The 24709-nt window shown below is 37.6% G+C and overlaps 1 protein-coding gene across 50 annotated transcripts in view; it reads right to left on the bottom strand.

Moving 5' to 3' along the window:
• The window catches only part of PUM2 (pumilio RNA binding family member 2), a 75059-nt gene that overhangs the window by 44995 nt on the left and 5355 nt on the right, over positions 1 to 24709 (bottom strand). For 12 of the 50 annotated variants that reach the window (XM_086875750.1, XM_086875734.1, XM_086875735.1 and 9 more), the window contains one exon: positions 2546 to 2614. In XM_086875750.1, coding sequence (XP_086731876.1) covers positions 2546 to 2614 — 69 coding nt within the window. Of the gene's footprint in view, positions 1 to 2545; positions 2615 to 19194; positions 19388 to 22026; positions 22112 to 23316; positions 23378 to 23951; positions 24109 to 24226; positions 24344 to 24468; positions 24706 to 24709 lie in introns of those variants that run through there. The other 38 variants (XM_086875753.1, XM_086875736.1, XM_086875755.1 and 35 more) reach the window with 20 other exon arrangements.

The raw sequence follows: 24709 nt of genomic DNA, 5'->3' as shown, positions 1-24709 counted from the left end.
ATTGTGCTTTACTCTTTGACAGCACTAATTAATGTCTAAGGAGACTAAATGTCTCCTTTTCAATATCAGCAATGGTCTATGTTAGGTGTCTGTCAGATGAACAAAGCCCTTTACTACACATAAATAATAACAACCAGTTATACTAAGGCTGCCTCTTAACCAGCTCTCTGGCGTGAAACTGCACAGTCTCCATTACTGTCTCTTGAATTAAGGATTTTTAAATTATTTTTTAGAATTGTTTTTTAAGGTCAGAAGTTATTTCTGTTACAGAGCTCAATGAACACATCAACTGAATTTCTCTGAATCAAGTTTTGACACTAGAAATGAATACTTTGTTCCTAAAATGAACTCTGTGTGCTTCGACCCTGTAAGTTAAACCAAGACATTATCAAAAGAAGATTTAGTTTTCTGTTCTGTTTGGCAGTAAGTTTTGTGTGGCTGTACTGGATCACACTGGAAGTCCTGCAGCCCACTCTGCTCGCCCCGATTATAGGGATGCCCGGAGAGAAACAGCACCATTTGTTCTTATTTCTTCAGAATACTAGCATGATCTTAGAGGTCACCATAGATTTTAGGAGCTGGAGACAGAAGCCATCACCTGTGTATAACCAATGGCACAATTTAAGCAAGCTAAAATTTTAAGAGACATTTAGAGAAAGATGTCTGCAACACAGACAAAGTTTCCTAATGCCAAGTATTGATACCCAGTTGTGAAGAAAAGTACCAATATGGATTAGAATTATGAAAAAGAAATTAGTTTCAGTTCAGAGAAAAATCTTGGCAGACAGAGAAAATGAGGAACATGATTTCCCAATAGCTGGAAACTGTTCACTTGACATGACTTCTTTTTCATACCTTTCAAAGCATGTAGGAGCCTCTACCAATTCTAGCTTACTTTATAAGGACATTTCCTTTAATAGTCTCGAAGGCTATAATCAAGAAGAAGATGATTAAAACAGCCATGGAATGTATCCCAGAACTACTTTATTGTTGTGCAATGCATCAAGTAAATTACTGAGTAAGTCGACCTAGCTATGTGAACCTGTATTACCTCCAGATACCTGGAAGACATCATTGAAACAAAAGACAAAATAACCTGGTTAGTGCAGGGTCATAATATAGTATCAATTTCTGATGCTGCAGTACTGCATCAAAACTCTGACTCTCTGTGTGTTGTTTTTTTAAACATTATAGAGCCACTGAATGCTAAGAAAACAAACCAACATAATCCTAATCATGCAGAAATACATCCCTCCATCTGAGATAAGCTAAAATGAAAATCTGTGTGAACAGTCATATATACTGTAATTTAATTCCCGGGCATATGTGCCATCCTTCACTTTCACTTCTTTAAAGCTTTAAAGACTACTTTGTGGGTGTCAAAAGAGCAAATACTACCATGAATTATACCCATCCACTCTTCACGCTGCTGGTACTATCACAGATACTTCACTAACATTTTACTTTTCAAAAGGAATTTTAAGAACTGGGAGGGGAACAGTGTGGCTACTCAGATTTCTAAAGAACAGGGCTTCATCTATTATTGTTTTTTTTCAAATGGGAGCTGGTTCAAAGACAACCCTGGATAAAGCAAAAATGGCTGAAAAGCCAAGTGATTGCTTGAATGCTTCATTAAAATAAAAACAAAATCAAGTAAGAATGGCCATGTGTCTGCTCAGAAACATTCATCAACTACAACACAGTACTTATTTTTCATCAGAAAGTTATGGTTTCTATGAAGACTCCTACCACCATTTTAAGAAACTTGGGCTGCAATATTGTCACTGGTTCAACTATCAACTGAATTAGATAAATATCCAGCAAGACAAGAAGATCCACGTTTGAAGTCTTAGTTCAACATGAATTTCTTCACCAGGTCCTGTCAGGGCAAATAACCCTAATGCTTATCAATTACTTACTAAACAGTTCAGGGAACTGCTTTTGAAGGAGCCAAGTCATTCTTCATGTTTTTAAATTTCTTCCCCCAACCTTAAAGCACACTTATTTTAAAAAAAACCAAACAAATCAGTCAAGAGAAATAGTCCTTCTTCCCTGCAGCTAAATTACATAACAACACTCTTCAGCTCAGCTTAAAAATCTTTTAAGGAGTAATTACCAGTGAAAAAATAGCAAGTTATCACACATTTCTTCTGGGTATGCCAGTTCACTTTTTCTGGAGCCAAACCTTTTTTTCAAATCCCAGTCTCCTTGGCTTCTCAAGAGTAGCAAGCATTGTTCCACTAGCTTAGATACAGTGAGACTGAGAACATGCCTCCTTTCATAGACTTTTACACTCTTACAAAAAATTACCCTTTCACTTCACTAGAACTATCACTCATCTAACAAGAATGGCATAGACACAGCAGAAACAGTCAATAACAATCCCAATGCTCTTTTAAGGTGCTTAGTTTTCTCTTCACCTTAGACAGAAATAATTAACTTGTTCTTAAGAGAAGCTCTTTGCTTCATGTTGTATTATTTAGACTTCTTAAACTGCATCAACATTTTTGAACCACCAGCTGGATTTTCAGCCCTCAATAATTACCTCTCCCATTCCCCGAGATTCTAGGGCAAGAGCTTGAAACTCATGATTCATCTCATCCACAGATCGAACCTGTAAAGGGAAAAACAAAAGAAAGATCCATTAGTCAAATAACTTTTCAAAAGTAAGAGTTTTCAATACTCCAGAAGATTTCTGAATATTGAAAGCACACAAAATATGTGCTTCCCAATTTAGTCTGAACATGAGTCTAGATTTCATGAACAGATATAGTTAGTGATCACTTCAATGTACCCTGCCAATAAAATAACATGCAAGAAATTCCAAGCGACTTAAACAGTTTAATCTCCACACATCTGTACAGATATTGCTCACTTTAGAAATGGTAGCGATTACATTTGCAATGAATATTAAAAAAAAAAAAGAAGAAAAGAAAAAGAGGTGAAATTAAAGATTTGGGCATATGAAATCCTTCAGAAAGGACAGGAACTTTTGCACACTAAGTACACCTGGCAGCAAACACAGAAAGGCTCACAAGGCAGGTCAAAAAACCTACTAGCAGTGTGTTGCTTTTAAAATCTAGTAACTGCATTATCACAATTCCTCATGTTCTCTTCCAGGAAATAACACTTTTCCTTCTCTGCAGGTTGTTCTTTTTTTTTTTTTTTTGTTGTAAATATGGAAGGTATTTTACTAAACTAAGAGTTGCTGCTGCATAAACCACCTCTTTTTTCCATGGCACAGATACAATGCACTGGGCTCATTCTTTTCTAAGAAGACGGTTTCCATAAGAACTTTCTAAAGCCAGGATAAGCTTAGAAAAGCAAATAAAAAAAAAGGAAATTCAGAGTTGTTTCTTTCCCTTCCCTTCTCTCCCAATATTGACATGCAGCAGGTAAAGTGAAATTAGTTTCCCTCCCAATACCAGTCTCTCTTGAGGAGTTACTTTGACCAGTAAATCCATCTGTCTCCACCAGCCAATAAACCAAACTGAAGTTACACCACACAGCTGATAACACAAAACTAACACTTTTCAACAGATCCTCAAATACTAGGCAAAGAAACAATCTGGTGCTTTCAACATTCTGGCACAAACAACTCTTTCTTAGCATTGGAAAACTGGCCAATAGATGCTCCATTCTCAAAATTCTACTCCCAAACTATTGTTATTGCCTCAATCATTCTAAGCCATTAACTTCTGAGGCTGAGTGTCTCCGTGCTTTTGAAAAAGAAACTTCACAGCTCAAATAAATATTCCCTCAAGAAGAACAATATTTTAGTTAAAATGGAGTCTGAAATAACTTCCCAACCATTTCACTAAGATACTGAAGAGCAAATTTCGTTTCAGACTGAATTATGGGGTAGGCACACCATCACACTGGCCTTATTCCAGTAATGCTGACACTTAAGTTAATTAGGTTGATTTTATTCTTTTAAAAACTGAAAGCAGATTTTAACATATCCTTTAAAAAGCTTAAGACATTTTTCTTCAAGTGAGTATTTTAAAAAATAGGTTCATATTTTCTGCAAAACTTTTAGTAGCTCCAGGGGACAATCAAGTATTTGTGCATGCACACAGAAAATATAACTGTAGAAGAGCAATTACTTGAGAAGAAAAATCAGAAACTCAAACCTTGAAGACCTCTGAATTTAAATACTGCAGTTTCTGAAAACATTATTTCTTCTACAGATTGCTGAGATAGCTGATTATCTTACCTAGGCCATTGTCCATGCTGAGGTCATGCACTTTAGTTTCAATTACAAACCAGTATTAATTTAGGTACTTCTGTCTCAATATGTAGTTTTGATCTCCATGATCTCAACACAAATTTGCAGATAAAGCTTGCCAAACTATATGTACCATAAACACTACCCAAATCATTGTTAAATAACAAACAACCAAGCTTGAAAGAGACATATTTTTTTTTGGTTGTGGTGGTTTTTGGGTGGGTTGTTTGGGGTTTGTTGTTTGTTTTTCTGTTGGTTTTGTTTTAACTTTCAGTGGTGGTGGTTTTATTTGTTCAGGTTTTTTTGCTGTTGCAAGACCTAATAATAAATGCTTATTTTTCACAATTCACTGAAGTCCAAAACCATGGCCACCCCTCCTTCCATATCTTTAAGAAAAGACAATCCAAGAATCAGGGTAAGAGCACAGCTCACTCCTTGTTTCTTCTAAGCAGTTCAGAGACGATTATAAGAAACTTAAGTTTTATAAAACTGTAAATACACTTTAGCACAATGAACATTAATTTTGCTCACTTGCCTCTTTCATAAAAATTTAAAATTTAAGTTAACGTTATCTATTGCTACCAGCAGCAAGAGAAAAAATACCATCCCTTTATCCTCCCACAACAACAGCTCACAAGATCCTGCCCCATATCATAAATCTGTTTTTCACACATCATTTACAAACTGGAGAAAACACAGGCAGCACCGGTATCTCAGTATCTCTCCTCAACACTAACCCAGCCCTATCACTCCAACAACAGAAGGAAACATCCAGAATGACACCCGGCTGGATCTCCTATGTATAAAGACACACCCCTTCTCCAAAGGAGAAACTTTGGTTGGGATTATCTGTATTACCAAGGAGTTTCATTTTCTCTATTTCAATACCAGCATTAACCTAATTCATAGATTCCAGAAATAAACATTTGAATACCTTTTTTAAAACAAATTCAGAACATTAAAAAAAAAACCCAACCCTTTTTCTATTTTTATTCATACCCTGTCATACAGAATAATTCATAAGTCACAAAGAGGCCTGGGGAACATCATGCTCAACATTTACAAAGTTTTTTTTTCTGGTTTTGTTTGATTACATCACTGCCTCATCCTGGGAACTGCTCAAAGCCTGGCTGGATGGAGTTCTGAGTAACCTGGTCTAATGGAAAGTCTGTGTCCCTGCCTATGGCAGGGGGTTGGACAATGGTTTCAAATTTCTTATACACAGTAGATCATTCCATAGGGCCCCCAAATTACGCACAAACAGGTATTACACACAGAGCTGTCTTTAGGTAAAACAGTTCCTCACATACTGCTGTTATGTAGGTAAAATGCCATAAGCATTCATGATTTCTTCCCTGTAAACACACCAATAGAAAATTCTCTTCTTCCCCTTCTACAGGATCTAGATACAACATACCAGCATATTGTAGTCCATTTTTCACTGCAGCACTAGGAATTAGATTTTAACACAAAATTTCTGTTTAAAAACACAATTATGTTTTAGTAGACTCTTTCTTCCTAAAGTTTACACTTTGTCCCTCCCCTTGAAATTTAGAATAATTTTTTATAAACCTAGAGGCCTATGTAAAACCCATTCCTTTACTCTGTTGAGACTCTGTAGAGGACAGTCCCATCGCCCTTCACCTAACAGCTTTTACCACTCCCCTTGAATGAATTTCGTAACCATCGAGGTAACTGACACAGAAGGTTTTGGTGTTTCCATTCCTTTTCCATGCATGAGAATTTTGCCACATCACTCAGCTGAATTGGATAAAACATCACAGAGATGAGATTACTACATCTGACCTGGGGAGAGCAACAAGGAGAACCTGGTGCTGAGCGAGGTGGGACAGGAGTATCCACTCAGTGCTGGCTACATGGTAACTCAACCAGTAGCATGAAACTTGGTGAGCGGCAGATTTAGGGTTGCAGACTCTTGACTGGAAATCATCTAGAACTGCCACAAGAAACACTGCTTACAGTAATATCCATTTCTGGAATCCAGGCATCCAGACCTTGGGACAACTACTCTTTCAAATAACCCTGAATCTTGCAAGAAATAAGCTTGTAACCATTTTCTTGCAAAAGCAAAGAACAGCCCCTTCTTTGAAAAAACGCCTGTGTAAAATAATAACAAAAAACACAGTATCCAAGAGAATGATATCACTTTATTTTATACATCAAAAGTAGCTAAATCAGATGACCAGCAAGGAGGAAAGCCACTTTTTCTGCATTAAGAAATTCCAAATCCCATCCCTCCCCTCTCAGGTGAGTACCCTAACCACTGTGACAAAGAAGACGTATTTTGCAGTTGAAGTTGTGTCCTAGGACAGAAATTCAACACAAAACACCTGGTAATTACAGCATGGCAGCTGGAAAGAAAGGGAAGCTGCTATTTACACTGCAAATGCTTCTGCTTTTTTCTTAACATTACTAAATGACTTCAATGCAAAATACCCTTCCAGCAGTTTTCTACAGGGGTGGCTCCTCTGTAGCATTTATCTTATGTAAGATATATGCTTATGGCAGAGACTTAACATGAGCAACTTAAACTATTTTGAAAACCCAACAGCAATTCTGCCAGTCCTCCATTAAGTTAAACACTGTATTGTAAAGTCACCAGATATTTGAAAAGACATTTAAAAAACTCCCAAAAAGAACACTCCCCAAAAACCTTTCAGATAAGGAGCCAACTTGAAACTACTAAATAAAAATTGTATTTTTAATACAAATATTAGACAGAAATCTCGAACCGATTCCTAACAAAGAACAAGAAAGAAAACTATACAACCTGCCTAGACTGCACATAGCCAAATCTGTTATGCCATACTGCAGTAAAGGGCTGTATATAGAGATTTCTACTCTATAATATTTTTACCAAAATTACCTAAAACATCCTTACTTTGGTTTAGAGGCCAACCCACAGTGCATCCAGATAACAAAAGGTGTTGAGTAGCTGAACAGGCAACTACTAAAAGCACAACTGAACTGTTCTACACACTAAACACCAACTATTTCCTGTAACATTAAAAGAAAACAAGACATTTGCTTGATTAAAGCTGCTTTTAAGTAGATGCATCCTCTCACACATCTCTGAAGCATCAGATAACCAAAGTTCACTTACCACCCAACTGGTTAATGAAAGTTGCTGTTCCCAAGTAATTCAAAGTCAACAGGTACTGCGTTTTCATAAGAGGCAAGGTTTTCTGAGGGCCACATGCAACAGTAACAGAACAGAACCGAAAAATTCACAAAATACTCCAAAATATCCAGGCTCCTTAAGCAGTCCAAATAAAGAAGGTGTTAGGCACTTTAGACAAAAGACTTAGGCAACCAAATTTAAGTTCTAACAAATATTTCTATGGTTACAATCTCAAAAGTACTACATCTGCCAGTAAGCACTTAACAATTTTCACTGTGTTATAATAGTGTTTTAGAACCAACTAAAACTTTTGCAAGGAACTGAGTAGTTCTTCAACTGAAGTATTTTTGGCTTCTTAATTCATTCTCAGACTGAGCAGTACTATGCTTCTGAACTCCATGACCCTTAGTACATTGAAATATTCTAACAAAACCAAATTTCTCATTTTAGTTGTCTTGGCTCGGCAATCACTCTGGACCTTCATGTTCTTGTGCTTTATTTCTTTGTGAGCATATTGTAGTTTGAGAAGCAATCCTAGCAGCACTGAGAACATTGACAACGACAGAAAAGAGCAGATTTTGAGGTGGGGTTTCTGCAGCACATTAAAGAGGCAGGGGAATACACTCAGCAAAAGCAGAGTCCAGCCTGCTGAAAAAGCCAACTCACATTCTTTGCTTCCTTGTTTTCAATAGGAATATCAATAACCTCAAAGCCTGCACAGAGAAGAAATTAATTCTCTAGGTTTTTATCAAGAACATGTATAAATCTGCACATATGTAATATATATGTCAAAGCATGCTGGATAATATCTCACAAGTCACCATCAAGTTTGGAAAATGATTCATATTCAAGTAAATCATTATTTATGATTTACTTGAATATGAATAGCCTTATGCCAACAAATGATACAGAGAAATCATTACTGTATCATCAGTATCACCAAGAAACACAGAGGAAAATGATGGACATTTTGCCCCATTTCAGAACTACATGATGGTTCATGGCCTAAAAAACCCAGCTATGGACTCTTAAGAAATTGCACTTGCTTCCCTTAAAAATGAACTCTTTCATCATGTAAGAAACTTGTCTCTTCACTGCACAGGCTTTCATGATTCTCCTTCCCACCCAACCAGTTCAAGCTTTGCCCTAAGACTGGAAGAACTGTTTGTACAAGTTTTCCTAAACTACTGTAAAATGTCCTCAAGCTCAGGATTTTAATCTGTACAGCCAAATACTGGCAGAGCTACCAGGTTCATATAAATTAAAGTGTTTGTACTGAAACCAAATTTCATAACTATTTATAACGGTTATGCTGTTTGCACCATTTGAAAAGCTGAACTGATATATTCCTACATAAATAGGGCACATAGTTTAGACTAAACAACCTTAGCAAGTTTCTCAGTTTTTTTAATTGCGAAAGAAATTATCCATTCAAAAGTTTCTAAGAAATACACAGCACAGCAGGGAGGGTAACAGAAGTTTGCAAAACAAAAATCTAGAAACATGATTAAAAGTATAAAACAGTTTTACAAAATGGAAGAAAAAGCCTGTAACAACTTGTCCATTGAGAGCTTTTTAAATGGGAAATTATTTTAAAAATACAGTCAGAACAAGTGATTAAAATAATATTTCCTATCATTTTTTAGCTTATTAAATGAGCCACAAGAAAAAGGAATTATTTTTAAAAGGGGCTGACTGGTCCTTTATTGCTCAAGAAATCAAACTGAAGAACTATTTTTCATACAATAAAAATTTTTCATGCAGGTTTAATTTCCAATATGAAACAGTTTAGGTACAAATCCCACGAAGTTTGGTGAAACTCTTCGCCTTCCTCTGCTGCAAACACTATTCTGGCAACTCTCACTCCAATGTTCCTCCATAAATATACCAGAAACAAAAAAGGAAGACACTAAATACATTCAGAAGTTTGAAAACAAAGCTGTGAAATGAAATGAGTTGCAGTTTCTGTCTAAACATGCTTAATTTAATTGGTGCTGATTACTTATATGCATATGTTTGGGGTTTTTTTTCCTAATTTTAAATATCTACATTTCTTGTTAAGCTGGTTAGTCAGCATCACCTTTCTGGTAACAGTAGCAAGTGCTACAAGTGGTGTAGCACAAGTTTAGAGGACTTTAAGACCCAAATTTCTAACCATTATTTTCCTGTTCTACACAGAAAGGTTCTGTCAGTGAGTAGAAACTATGCAGCTACTTCCATATAAAGAAGTGTGACATTAATTTGATGTGCTGTTGTTTTGAGATGTCAGCCTTCATTACTTTATCATTTGCTCTCACTCAAAAGCTTTACTTAATAAATTAAAAAACCTTCAAGTGCTTTCTAGGCAATATACTATAAAAAAAAGACTTAAAACTTTGCATTTTCTGAAGGTGGAAACTCTGTATAAGCCCTAAAGATATCTACACACAAGCAGGAACTAGGGACAATTTATCTCAGTGTATTTTGTAATGATTAATGAAACAACTTTCATTCTAATAGAGTCAACAAGATTTTCTTAAATTTGTTAACAAGAATTGGAACACTGGAATCCACAGGTCTTGAACAAGTAAAAATTTCCATATATTAATTTTCTACATTGTAATCAATGTTCTTTTTGCTGATGTGTTTTGTTTAAAAATCTCAACTATCTTCACTTCTCTGTTTGCTACCAAGGAATCTGAAACAGAACATCTCCCCTACACAAATGTCCGAAAAGTAAAAAAAAAAACAAAACCAAAAAAACCCCACAAAACTACAACAAAAGCACAGACTTTAAATTTCTGTTTGATGAATTATGGGGTTTTAACAGCATCTTAAAAATAATGTGATCCTAAGGAATCACACTGAACATAACTCATTTATAAACAACACAATTTATATGAAGAAAATTATTTCATATGTATGTACATACACATGTACCCCATCCCTATTAAAAGTGGGGCTGAGGAAATTCCAGAAGTCACTCTAACAGAATTTCCCGGAAACAGTTTTTTGTTATTGTAGAGCTGATACCACAAACATTCCTCACACCTCCAGCAACTGAAATGTAACAATCTCCTTCTTCAGAGCATTTACTTTCATTTTGTTTGCTCCAGAATATGGCAGATGTATTTACCATAAAAAATATTACTTTCTCAAGGATTTAGTTTTCAGTAACACATGGAAAAACTGAAGTTCTCCCAGTAATTTTATTGCTCAGAAGTTTCTAGCATCATGAATTCTTCTCCCTCATGGTCCAGTGCCATTTTGAACAAGCTGTTGGCCTTTCAGTTTTACCTTTTTTTTCCCTCCTGAGCAGGGATGAAGAAACTAAGGAATACCAATAGAGTCTGATCTTCTCAAAGTAGATGCTACAACCAGAAATGAAAATACGTAGTTCTTATATAATGAACTCAACAGTTAAGAGTATAAAAAGAAACCCCAAACAAACAAATCGGAATTTTTAGACTCCTCATTCCACTACAAAGAATGGTGACACAACTTCTCTGTATTCTCAGCATAAAATAACAGTGAAAAACCCCAAGGTTTCAAGTATACGTCAGTCTGCTCCAAAATCCACCTTGAATTTTTTATAGCTTGTAAACTCCACATAACCTCAAGGAGAGCCAGGGACTGGTAAAACATATTTCTCTTAGTTTATTTTTTTAGTTCCTCCCTTGCTACAGGGAAGTATATGTGTTTTCTACTTATCTGTCTGCAGCAGGTGAACAGACATTTAAAGGAATTGCTGTTATCAATTATTTCAGCTGTTTTCTATGGATGTTCTTTTTGGACAACATGTATTTAAACTACCCATAGATTTCTGCAGTTGCCTAAAAGCTAAAAAAACAACCCAACTTTAAAAAAAAAAAACGACAAGAACTAGAGACTACTTCCAACTCAGTAAACCTCACTTCTAATTCACTAAGAGCTGCAGCCTAGCTTTGGACATTAATATCTCATTAAATGCTGGCTAGCATGGTCCTTCAAAGGTAGTAAAAGGCAGTCATAAATAACACCAAAGACTTTATACCAATGGCAGTAAACAAAAGTAAAAAACCAAAATTAAGTAGGCCATTTTAACAAAAATTAGTTCTAAGAATGATATTGATATATCTGTGCTTCAATGGATTTAAAGCCAAATACTTCAACTTTTTTCATTTAAGAAGCCAAAAATTCAAGAGCAGTTATATGTAAAAGCCGCTATCAGTACACAAACAGGCACAGTATGTAGGGCAGGCAAAAGCAGTAATTGTGGATAAAAGCAAGCCACATTTGAATTATCATCTTAAAAAATATCAGATGGTGATTTTATGAGCAAAATCTCTGGTTAGATGTCTAAATTTCTGGTTATTCATCCTCACACAAAATGAAGTATTCCCTGAAATAATTTACCCAACTACATGTTTCCCTTCACTATTTAACCACTTTGCTTTTCTCTTCATCTTTACACTGATGAGAAAAAAGCTTTCACATAACTCTTCATAAAGACACACAAGGGCCTTCTTCACCCTGACTTTAATGTAATTGGTACCAAATCAAGGTAGTTCAGAAGGCTAAATGCAGCTTCTCTGCTCAATACAGCAGTGTCTTATTTTCAAAACCACCAATTCTAAATCACATTAATAAAAAAAGGTAAACAGCATTCTAAACCCACAAGCAAGAACATAGATTAAGCAGAAGAACTAACACTAACCCATATTTTTATTTTCTTGATGCCATGAATAATGTAAGGGAATAAGAACATATCAAGAAATTTGCTGCAAATGCAAAATGCTTGAATGCCTATATGCAGACATTTTTAGAAAAGTTTACTGGCTCCCACCACCTGGATATAATGCAAAACTCTCACAGAATGCCTTAAACCATTTCCAACTTTAGGACAAAACTCCACAACCACACAATAACCATGTTTAGAACAAGGCCTCATTCACAACCTCACCTAGAACGAGGAGCACAAGGGAATGAATGCAAAAAAAAAAAAAAAAAAAAATCCAGCTGGCTCCATACACCACCAGCTCAGGTCTCTGGCTCCTACTCTGGTGCTCCATGGCTGCTCCCAGCTCACACTCCCTCTGGAAGCAGCACTACTGTTCAGGTTTATGCAGCTGTCAGTAATTCCTCACAGACCTGAACAGATTCTATGCAGAGCCACTGCTGCACAAGTACACACCATAGTTTATCTATATGTAAATCCAAGATAATGCACAGTTGACCACACAGTATGTTTGCTGTAGTATCAAACCAGGCTCTCCCTATGCTAATTATTGAATAAGCACTAAAGTATGAAGGACTCTGCTTCAAAGAACTCTAAGACATATTACAAAGACTGATACAAGAAATCAAATTGGTAAAATGAGAAGCAGTCATTCATATGAAGACATTTGACAATGCTTGCCAGGTATTTGGAGACATCAAGGCAGATGGAAATATATGGGAGTATGTTGGACAGCACAAGGACACTGGTGAAGATATTTAATAAAGACACAACTAACACAAAGTCCTCGTGCAGGAGGTAGCAGTTCACCACTTGACACCACATGAGACAATATGCACTGGGGGGTAAATGGTCAAGATCCTCACTGGCTGAAACCACCACCTGCAGTTCAAAATGCTGCTGGAAAAGGTCACAAACTGTGCAGATGCAGAGGAACAGCAAATGTGATTGGAAGGAGTGATTAAAAACGAGTCTCTAAAGAATAGAAGTCAGAACAAACTTGCCTGCACAGTCAGGTGACTGCAATTAGTCTTCTCTTCCCTGCCCTGATGACAGCTCACATTAAGCTGCCTATTCCATGCATTACATGCTGGAAAATACTAAAAATACAAACCAAGTATCTGCAAAATTCAATGCTGTAATTTTCTTCCATCAAGGGAAGTACTGTAAAGCATATCACCAAAAATTTCTCAATGCTTTTCTTTCAGTCCAATTACATGAAACCACGTTGCAATACATGACAAAATACTCCTTTTCCAGCTACTTCAAATCGAAGAGAGGGGAAAGAGACAAATTTCCTCTTTCCAGCTATGTCTGCTGTCAGAACTGAGAGTCACAAGCAGGCAATAAGGTGATATTTCACTAAGCAAGTTGAAAGACATTTAATATTTTTTTTAACAGAAAAAAGGCCCAACTTTACAATTCGCTTGAGAAACTCACAGTATTTGCCCCATCTCATACAGCACTACTATAACAGAAAAATCTCACCAGGAATTTATTGAACAAGACGGTTTTAACAGGGAACAGATTTTCCAAAGAAGAAATCAAATGCCCTCCCCCCTCAGATCTCCTCTAGGCACAATGGAAAATCCTGCCAGTCTAAGATTTCTTTTACTAGTTTGTGAGGCTTGAAAAGTTTTAGTTATTTGCAAGTTTGAGGAGCTGCTTAAATCATACATTCAACAACCATAATCTGGACTTGTAGTTTAGTGGAGCTAAATGTTACAGGAACTAAATGATAACAATGGCAAACTCAAAATTAAACCAGAGCAAACCCAAGTACAGAAAGATAATACTTAAAAAAAGTTGTTAGAGAACTTGTTGCTTGCATTGCAGAAACAGAAATAAAAACAGCTTTAGAGGGATGTTAACTTCACAGGGAGAACAACCCCATCAATCAGCTAAGATAAAACTTGAACTATTACAATGAAAAACTAGCAATTAAAGTATTTATGTTTTGTATAGGTGATTAACACCTGAAAAAGTCTTTTAAAATCTATTTTTGAAAATTATTTTGAAATCACTTTAAATCAGTTATATTTCACAACTACACTAAACTTTTAAGCTGAAGTAAAAGTTGCAAACAAAGAGAGGAAATTAAAAAAATGGACTGCAAGCATATTTAGATTTCTAGGGACAGCTTTAACTAAAATCTCTAAAAGGAAGAACTAATGATTGAGGAAATGCAATTCCCACTGTAAGGTCAGGAAACAGATTATGTTGCTCTCAATTTGAATGAAGAAATTATGTTCATTGTTTCAAGGGATGGCTACATGACTGTGAGGTCTCATATGGGAAAATGATTTCCCAATTTCTATTGCACAAACATATTAGTCTATCTTATTTGAACAACAAACAAAATCTTATTAAAACCAAGGCAGAATTTTTGTTAGGAATTGTCCATTTCACCCTGTTAAGTATTTGCACATTTTGCTAGTTTAATAGCATCTATACATTTTCTCATGGTTATATTCATTCTAATAGACCCCCATGGAAGTCAGGATGGATACCAGCAAAAACTGAAATGTACAGTTTCTCTCCAGACCACAGAAGTGTCAAAAAGCTCTTGAACTCAGTAAGACTCTTCCCTTTGTTCTCTCCTCTTCCTCTTCAAGGGTTTTCCTTTGTTACAGCAGCTACTCACAAAACTTTGAGATGTTTGTCAATTCTAACACAAATGAGTTGCAGCAACTGCAACTCAACTGAAACTTTGTGTAAAGATACAATTTATGTTCTTTTGTTTATAGCACCACTACCCTTTGGACTTTTGGAAAAGGCTGCTACAGCCGAAGCTTTTCTCTGTCAGTCTTGTTGATCAACTCTTGCTTCTTTCAAAAGCAAGAAGCAAAGACACCCAGGTCATGTTAAAATTCACAACCCAAAATACTTAGACTGAACTAATGAAGTGTTTAACTACCTTTGCCATGACAGAGGGAAGTAGATAGAGATGAACTAAGAAGACAGGACAAGTAGTCTGGGCAGTATCACACTGCTGTAACTGTTTGCGTGTGGGGAGAACATCTGCAAGTACTCCAACATCCTGGAAAATATATCCTGACTTTAAAAAAACTTCTCGCTAACTCCAAATATTGCATACTGACTGCTGATCACTATGCCTTTCTATCCTAGACCATTCTTCATTTCTGAAATGATGGGAATTAATGACAAACAGATCACTAACCTATCTGCAGCCCCATGAGGAAGTGAACAAAAGGATGATGCCACAGAACACAGCAGTCTTCCCCACATGCTCTACTACCAGAAACTGAAATGGTTTTTTTTGGTCTCGAGGGAAAGAAAAAAAATGTCAAAACCTCGAGTGAAATAATTTTTATATTTAGTTCACTATCCTTCATAACTCTCTTCAGTATTAAATAATTCAAAGAAAGATTAATGGCACTCAGGGATGATTATCTCTAGATTAAGGAGTTTATATACTTAACCCAGTCAGCGACTGGATGGTCACTACTGTTTTAGCATGGAAGGTGACAATGGCGGTGTCCTGACTCAAATTAACAGTGCTGGCTTTCACATCTTGTACTGAGGAGTTGTGCATGCACTGCTATTCAGCTGAGTGTCCAAAGATTTTTGGCTATCACCTCTCACGCAGAGCATGTTCCTTTAGCCTCTGCCCTCTCCTATGCCGCAAATTATTGTTAAGAGCCTCCCCCTCTGCCTGCAAAGTAGTTCAAGTCTCTGAAGTGTTGGCCATTAGTAACTGCTGTCCACCACTTCAATATTTATTGCTACAGCTGAAGCAGATATAGAAGAACATAACATACTGAGAATATTAATGATTTGCATGTTTCTGTGCCTCTTATGCTAAAATGCTCTGTAAGATGATGATGTTAGCTTTAAGCACTGGTTGGTTAATTTGGACACCAATGTGTCAAGTACACACTTAGCAAAAGGAATTTTCCATTTCAACCAAGTGTTGAATCTAATTCCGTGTGGTGTGTTTCAATTCCCTGCTCCTCTCTTAAATGCGTGTGCCACCTGGAGTTCTTCCATTAGTCTTGATAATTTCCAAATTAGGGTACACTAAGCCTCAGTACTACCATGGATCTCCAGGATAACCCACTTGATTTTTCCCTGGGCTTTCAAAGGCCTCCAGTGCTACTGTGAATTAATATAAAATATGTCTGCTGGAAGGAATCATCTAATCCAACTACTTGATCACTTCAGAGCTGACCAAAAGTTAAAGTATCTTATTAATGGCATGAACTGCCTTCCAACTATTGACACTTCAGTGATAATTCCCACAGTTCATCCCTCAATAACCCCTTATCAGGGACACTGACAAGCAATTCCTCAGCCTTTAACCACAGTAAAAATTAAATATCCTACTAGACAAATAATTATCTTTACTAAAGACATTGTCTTGCCTTGCTTTCAGCTCTTTTTAAGATATTTCAGATGGCTTTCAGAAGACCAAGATAATGTTTCACTAGTATTATCAGGAATTAATTTCTTGCAATTAATGAATTATATTTATCAACTTCTTATTCTCTTACTGAGGTTCTTTAGTGCTTTAACTAATTTGAAGATTCTTCACAATCTGTGACTCCAGCCAAGCAGATCTCTTTGTCTTATTGCTCCCAACAACTCTTTCAAAGCTTCTGGTATGAAAGCACCAAGAAGCATACAACGTTTTTCCACCTTCTGTATTTAGTTGAAATCACTGGTTAAGGCCTCAGGCTCATGGGACTTAGTTGACAGAGGAGTATACCTGGAAAACTGGATGGAGTGTAATGCTGGGGAGAAGTTCTTGGGGTTTTGGTGAAGAGGTGGAGTTGTTCATCCTGGATAAGGCTCCAAGGAGACCTGAGTGCACCTTCCAGTACTCAGAGGGATTACAGGAAAGTTGGACAGGGGCATGGAAGGACTGGGCAAGGGTAAATGGCTTTAAACTGACAGAGAGGCAGGTTTATAGCAGGTATTTACAATAAATTCTTTACCTTGAGGACGGTGAGGCATTGGTATCAGTTGCCTAGAGAAGCTGTGGCTGCCCTATCCTTGGAAGTGTTCAGGGCCAGGCTGGATAGGACTTTGAACAACCTGGTCTAGAGGAAGGTGTCCCAGCCCATGGCGGGGTAGGAGGTTGGAACTGGATGGTATTTAAGGACCCTTCCAACCCAAACCATTCAGTGATTCTTTGAACATCAGACATTACAAGATGTTTATCTACTATATTTGCTTCTATTCGTTTTCTTTCCATTTTTTTCTTTGAATGCATAAAAAATTCTATTTTTAACATATTAGCCTAACAGTCTGTGTAGTAGACATAGAACATAATCCCAGGTAAATTTCCACGGTCTGCATAAATACAGATTTTAGAAAACCCACTTCTTTAGTACATCTAGTTCTATAGTTTTCTGTTCATATAAAAACAAAACCCCCAAAACAACAAAAACAAAGAACAACCCCTCCCAAACAACCAACCCCCCGAAAAAACCAGAACACCCAAAAAAACCTCCAACAGAACAGTAATCTTAACTACATCTCAAAGAAGAGTGGTACACAGAACTCAAAGAGTTGAAATGGACAAGTCGCCTGATCTGTCCTTGATTTCTGCTGGTTTATACTGCTATGGAAGAAAGAGAGCAAATGAGTTAAAATATGGCACAACAATAAGATGATGATTACAGTAAACTGAAAACTACTATTCTCATGTGGATAATGCACAGCAAAGAGCAGTTTCCCCTACACCAAATCTTCATAATGCACAGAACCACTGAAGCACTTCAAAAACAAAGAACAGTTCCTCCGCATCCCTCATTCAAGTTACCAGAAAACACGTAAGAGGTGCATGACATTCACCTGTGAGAGGAATCCAGAAGTATTTGGAGGGACCTAAATGAACTAAAAGCTGCTGATAAAGGCACGGCTCTGATCACTGGGAATGGAAAGCAGGTGGCAGAACAGAGATACAACTGTTATTCAGCATTTACTTACCTGTGAAAGTAAACTTATCAGTACCATTACCTGTACAACTTCCACTACTGTGGAAAAACTAATCATTTTCATTCTCAATAAATGTATCCAAATGGACAAATAAAATATTGTAGCCATTTAGATTTACAAAACTGCTTTATGGTTTCTGTACAAGTAATATAGAACATGATACAGCATAAAGCAGGATGTTAGGTAAAATATTTTCTATTTTGCTATGTAGGTCAGTATAAGAAAATAGTAAAAGGGAAAGCCAGAAAGAAAATGCCGAAAGAAATTTAAGTATGAGAAAGAAAAGGTGAAGAAAAAGATGAAGATATAACAGGCATTCCTGCTTGTAAGGTCAGCAAATTTTATTTATTTACATTTGCTCCTACACTTAATACATTTTTTGAGAACAGTCCCTACACGTCCTTGGGATTGGGAAGGTGCAGAAAGTTTGTTGCAGATCTAAAATGTGGCACACTACCAGAATCCTGGGGGAGAAAGTAATTCCTGGCTTCAAATCCAAACAAAAGTTTTTAAAAGAAACTTGTGAATCTGTATGAAAAATTTGAGGGCAAACAGCTTAAAAACTGGATTTTTTTTTTTTTCTTCTAGGTTACCATATGCAAAAGAAAAGCCACATTTTAATTTAGATTTAGTTTTATTTCACTTGAATAAAATAGTCTTATCTCTAAGTGTAACAACTAAGACTCAGTACTGAATGCATATTACTTCTCATAAAGCCTACCAGGAGTGAGTGCCTTTTCAAACTGAAGCAATTGCTTTGCATAAATTCTAAACTAATTGTTTTATCATATTCTGATAAAAACAGGCACTCAGAGAAATATGACATGCTTATGCAAATTAAACAAATGGTTCCAACTGAACATTTCAAAATGACTTTATGCAGTTTCATGTATAACTGCTTTAACAAAATCAGTGTCAAGTTTTAGGCTGTATTATTACAGCCTTGAAAAATCAGCTTAATTCACACATACTGTTCCTAAAGACTTGGTTTGACACAAAACCCAGTGACTGTTCCAATGAAAAACAAATTAACTATCTACTGTATGACCTATATGAATGCCATCTCCTGTGGGCCAGCTGTGTTTGCCAGACACACAGCTGCCCTCCAGCCTGCTGCTGGAAGAAATTCCAACTGTGGCATGGAAAATGTCCACTGAGGGGTACCTGGATACTGGAAGCACCTGACACCACAGTTACAGAGATGGTGTGAGAAGTGATTCCACTTGAACTGGGCCCTGATGTTACAGCAGCTACTGTTCCAGCTGGGGCAAATCCTACTCCAGCCTCACTGGCTTCTGGACCAATGTTCGCATGCTTCGTGCCTCTGATCTCCAGCCAGGACACTTCATCCATGCCTAGGAGGACACAAGAAATGCTCACTCCACATAGAAAGCTAAAAACTCTTGATAACATAAAAGGCTCTCCCCTACATATCTTTACATATATAGCTCTTAGAACTAGTACTGAGAAAGAAAAAAAAAAAAGTCTAAGCAATACAAGAACAATATATATTGGGAAATATGTTTACTGATTTAAACCTTAAATCTTAAATGCCACTGCCAAACTATGACTCTAAAAGGAAAAAAAGCACCACAGAGGTTTTTAGAAAACAATATATTCAAATGGTAGAGCTCCCTACATACAAATGCTTGCCCGTATATTTCCTTGCTAAAAAAATCAAAATACAATTTTCCATCACAAAGGCAGCAGTTTCTTTTACATTATTACTCAGCATGATGTGTAAAACCACTAATTCTGTTATAGTGCTATGTCTGATTCTATAATTAGTAGACTGTAACAAAGTAGCACAGAAAACTAACTTCTCTATCTGAACTACATCTCACTCTTACACCCCAGCCTCAGTTGTTCTTTCAAATGTGTTAAGCCACATAACATTCCAACATAGTAATTCACATTAAACATCTCTAACCCATACAACAGTACATGTGCAGGTCTTCACAAAATATAGATTTCAGACTCAGATTAAAATTAAATTCATCAGCTCACTTGTGAAACATTTAAGACTTGGCTTAAAACAATTATAAATTACAACAGCAGAACACTTTGGTATCGACAAAATCCTCTCAGGAAGAAACACCTGTCCCTGCCTGCACACCCACACTTAATGATCTCCACACACTCTTGACCTACCATAACTGAAGTATTATCAAACTTCTAGTATGTGAATGGACATAAATAAAATCCAAAATACCACCTATAATCTAAAATAAGTACGTTTTAAGGGAACGAAAAATATTTCAGTCCAAGAAATGTCATATTTTTCCTGCTAAAGGAAAGTGGTGAGTCCAATTAAAATCTAACATATGTGGATAGATATTTAATCAGACTACAATACTTATATCTCAAATATAGACAAAATAAACCAGTCCTTTAATCCCTCTACACAATTCTACCTTCTTTACTGAGTCTTATAGACTACCAAATGTCTCATTTTTAAGAAAAAATATAATATATAGACAGGTTTTTTTTATATATACAGGTAGTATTTTTTTATAATCTTGAACTATCTTGGTTTTATGAGTAATTCAAGATCTAATGCTACTTTGTCTTATCAGTACTACTACAGTAGACATTTGCTTATTGTCAAAATACTGTAGTAACATGAGTTCTGCAACTTCTTCAGAATATTTGATTAACTCATCACTTCACCATGCCAGAACTAAAATTTAAGCAATATATATCATAGAGGAGACAAACAGAAGATACTTGAAAAATGAGTCAAGCCTGATTCATTTTTAGATCAACTACACAAAGTCATTTCCAGCAAGTCTAGCTTCGTATTTAATCAATACACACACGTGAAGAGTTACAGAACTTAATGTAGCTTTTAAAAACTCACTTCCTCTTTGAAGAGATTTATGATCTAATTCTACATGAAACTTCGTATCAGCCATGCAAAATGACTATATAACTAGCTCAATCCATCACCCAAAATTCTTCCTAGTAAAACACAGATGAAATCTAAGAGCAAAGTTATGAACATGACATGACACTCTGACATGACTCCACTCATTTCCACTAGGATTTACACACTGGAAGCATTATATGGAAAGACAGACAACCAGACCTATTAGCTGTAACTGAGACTTTTGCCAATGAAGCACGAGGTAACCTATCCTGGAGTTGTATGAAAAATTTAATTAAAAATAATCACAGCTACAAAACGTACACCAGATTACTTAGTCCAAGTTACACAAATATTTGTTGTTAAAAAATAAGCCTGCCTAGAATGGCTGCAAATGTGTTTTTAGCACAGCCTGCAGAGGACAGCAGATCATATCACCACTTAAATGTAGTGCAAATAGATTCATATACAGAGAACTGGCAAAAAAGTCAACTGTGGATTATTACTGAGATGCTTTTGCTGTAGAGTTTTGCATTTCCTTCTTAACTCCTAAGATCGTTGTCCTAACCTCCTCAGATGTATTTCTTCTACATACCTACAACTGCTCTTAAATAACCTTGTTTAGAAAGAGTATCTTTTAAGCAATAATAAAATATAATCTTTAGAGATAAGTGGTCTGTATTTGTAAGATAAACATTTCACATATCAGCTCTTGCCTGCTATTCTAAAAACCACAGCAGGTATTCCAAGTGAGATCCAAACTAAATCTTGCTTTAAAGTTTTAGCATGCAAGCCATTGTATAAATTTTACACAAACTGTTTGAAGTGACACTGAAGCAGCTAGAACCAAATTCGTTATATGCTTTGATGTAATTTAAAATGCTTTTCCACTATATGACTGTGTAAGTGCCTACAACTTCATTACTAGACAATTGGTATTATTTGTTACAGTAACTTTTAAAGGAGAGATTTCTTGCCTCATTCCCAAGACAAAAAAAGGCCTGGGCAATGGCTTATGTGGAATAATCAAGAAAACAGATGCTATGGGTGGGGAAATCCCAATTAAATGAGGCAAACATTTTTACCTAAATTACTTGAAGGGAAATAAGATTGATAACTCTCTTACATACCTATACTTTTGATAAACACAATGAGATGCATTTATACATCACGTCTACTGTCTTATGTTGTTTCCTCTGTAGAGTTTCTATCAAACTTAAAAAAAAAAATATACAATGTATTAATGCTCATTTTACAGATTCACAACACAGAATTTAACATTCAAGAGAATTCAGGTTTCTTTTTACTGTAATAGGCAGTTAATTTTCATATAATTCCACATTCAAAAAAAAGCAAGAAGACATACAAGCAGTAATTCAAACCCTCTATTTGCTTATGTGCCTCTGTGTATAAAAACTTGTTCAAATAATTTTGGGATTTTGGAAACCACTGTACAAAGAAAAGGAAGAAATTACCAAGGAGAATGCTTCTACACACACTGGTTATTCAGTGTATAGTCAAATATCACTTAATCAAGGAGAGGGGGCAATATCTAAAAGTGAACTAGAAAGTGGTGTTTAAAAATCAGATCTAGCTCACAGTATTCAGCAAGCTGATATTCTGTTAACACACTTGCCCTATACATCTGCAACATCTGGCCCACCGAGAACATTGCAGAGGAACACCCAAGGAAAACTGCTACATAAAGCCTCCAGTGTACTCCACAATCCACTGTAAGATTTGATTTAAACTATCATAACAAGAGGCATCTTCTCATAAAAAGACAGGCAAGCCCAGCTATTTCAGCCAACTGCTTGCACTATTAGCTCAATCATGATACCAGATACAATTACAGTTGCCTCAGCACTGTGCCAACATCCCTAACAGAAGAAAAGGATTCAGTACTACAGTGATACTACAAGAAAAAAATAAAAACAAACCATTTTTATTGATGCAGAAAAAATAGGATTCTAGTAACATGGACTTTCCTATGTGCAACATCCACATAATAATCTGCAGAATGTGCATTATCAAGCAGTTTATCACATGCATTTGCCTACTAACCATTCTGCTGGGCCAAATTCCAAATTTTCAACTCTGAACACTTCAGAAAACTGTCAGGTGATTTCGTGTCATTTCCACACATATAACCCAAGCAACACCACTACCAAATTAGCATTTCCCTTTTTATTCGAGTTTCCTTCTCCCACTTCCCCAGCATATTTATATTCGCGTTGACACACAGTTGTTGAGAAAAGTAGGCAACATTTTCCTCAGATTCTCAACAAAACTGCGACTGTTGTTAACATCTGGTTTTAAACTTAGACGTGTTTAAATATAACAAAAAAACTATGCTTTATGTGTAAAAATGGTAACATGGCATAGCAATTAGATTTCGAATGCATTCATATTCCACATACCTGAAGAGCTACACCATCAGCTCACTGAAACTATGAAGGCCTGATCTCTCAGTGGAGAGGCAACAAAGAGAAAGTAAAATAAACCTCAAAGTATCTGGTTCACATCTAGCCTATAAGTGAATATTAGGCGAATTAAGAGTTTTGCCGATTCTCATTGCTCATACACATCTAATTGCTCAGAAAAAAGCATCCCGAAATCAGGTGATAAGAACCTCTTTATCACAACTCAAACACGCTACACATTTTGGTATTAAGCCATCTTGCTACAAACTGTAAAACAGAAGAATATAAACCGTCCCAAAAATATTAATTTTCTCTCAAGGAAATATAAGTCTGATCTTAGGAAATGCACGAAAGAAAACCATGCCAAAACAAAACCCAACAATCTTTGCACAATAACTGCCATGGAGATTAACCCCAAGCTGTTCGCTGTACGGACGATCCACTCAGGACAGGAGGTATTTTCCTCAACTTTTTGTTATTGTGGTCTGCACAGGCAGGTTTGAAGCAGAATCAAACCCTACCGCTTCATTGTGTTCTACCAGACACCAAAGGCATATGGCCTTCTCGCTGCACTCTCAGGAAGCGGTTACTACCTTTAAGAACACTAAAAAAATAACACAAGTTTTTCGTACGTTCGAACAAAGCCAGTGCGATCTCAGCCACGCAATGGCCCGTAGGGTCCGAGCGCCGCCCCCGGCTCCGCTCCCCGCGAGCCGGAGCCCATTGTAGCCCCAGCGCTGCGGCCGCCCCCGTCTGCCCCGGGCCCCCGACGCTCTCCCAGGCACCAACTCGGCCCCGCACACCCCTCCGGGCCGGGGTCGGCTGCCCCCGGGCCCCTCCGAGCGCACAATGCCGCCCCTCCCTCCCCCGGCGCCGCCGCCCGTCACGGCGCTCGCTCCGTCCCCACCTCGGCGCCGCTCCCGGGCGGACACAAAGGCGGCGAGGCCGCCGCGCAGGCCCCGCGCCGCCCGGTGACCTGCCACAACATGGCCCCCTCCCTCCTCCTCCTCCTCCTCCCCTCCCTCTCCCCTCCCTCGGCGCGCAGCCGAACCCGCAGACAAAAGGGGGCTGAAGGAAGGGGGGCCCGCCTGCCCGCTCCGCCCGCCCGCGGCCTTCCCAGCGCGGCGCCGGCCCCCCGGGGGTACTCACGGGCTGGCTGGCGGCGATGGAGCCGGAGCGGCCGCTGGGACACGCCTGCCCGCCCGCCAGCCCCTTCCTCCTCCTCCTGCCGCTCCCGCTGGGCGCCGCTCCTTCCTGCCTCCCCTCCCGCCCGCCCGGGGCTCACAACAACATGGCGCGGAGGGACAGGGACAGCGAGAGCGCGGCTGAACCTCCCCGGCCGCTCCCCCCGGCCGCCGCCGCCGCTCGGCCCCGCCGCCCCTGCCCGCCC

The sequence above is a fragment of the Cyanistes caeruleus genome, chromosome 2 (genome assembly GCF_971803275.1).
Source record: "Cyanistes caeruleus chromosome 2, bCyaCae1.hap1.1, whole genome shotgun sequence".
In the NCBI taxonomy this organism is placed as follows: Eukaryota; Metazoa; Chordata; class Aves; order Passeriformes; family Paridae; genus Cyanistes; species Cyanistes caeruleus.
The sequence above is the reverse complement of the archived record's forward strand: the minus strand, read 5'-3'. Positions and strand labels throughout refer to the sequence as shown.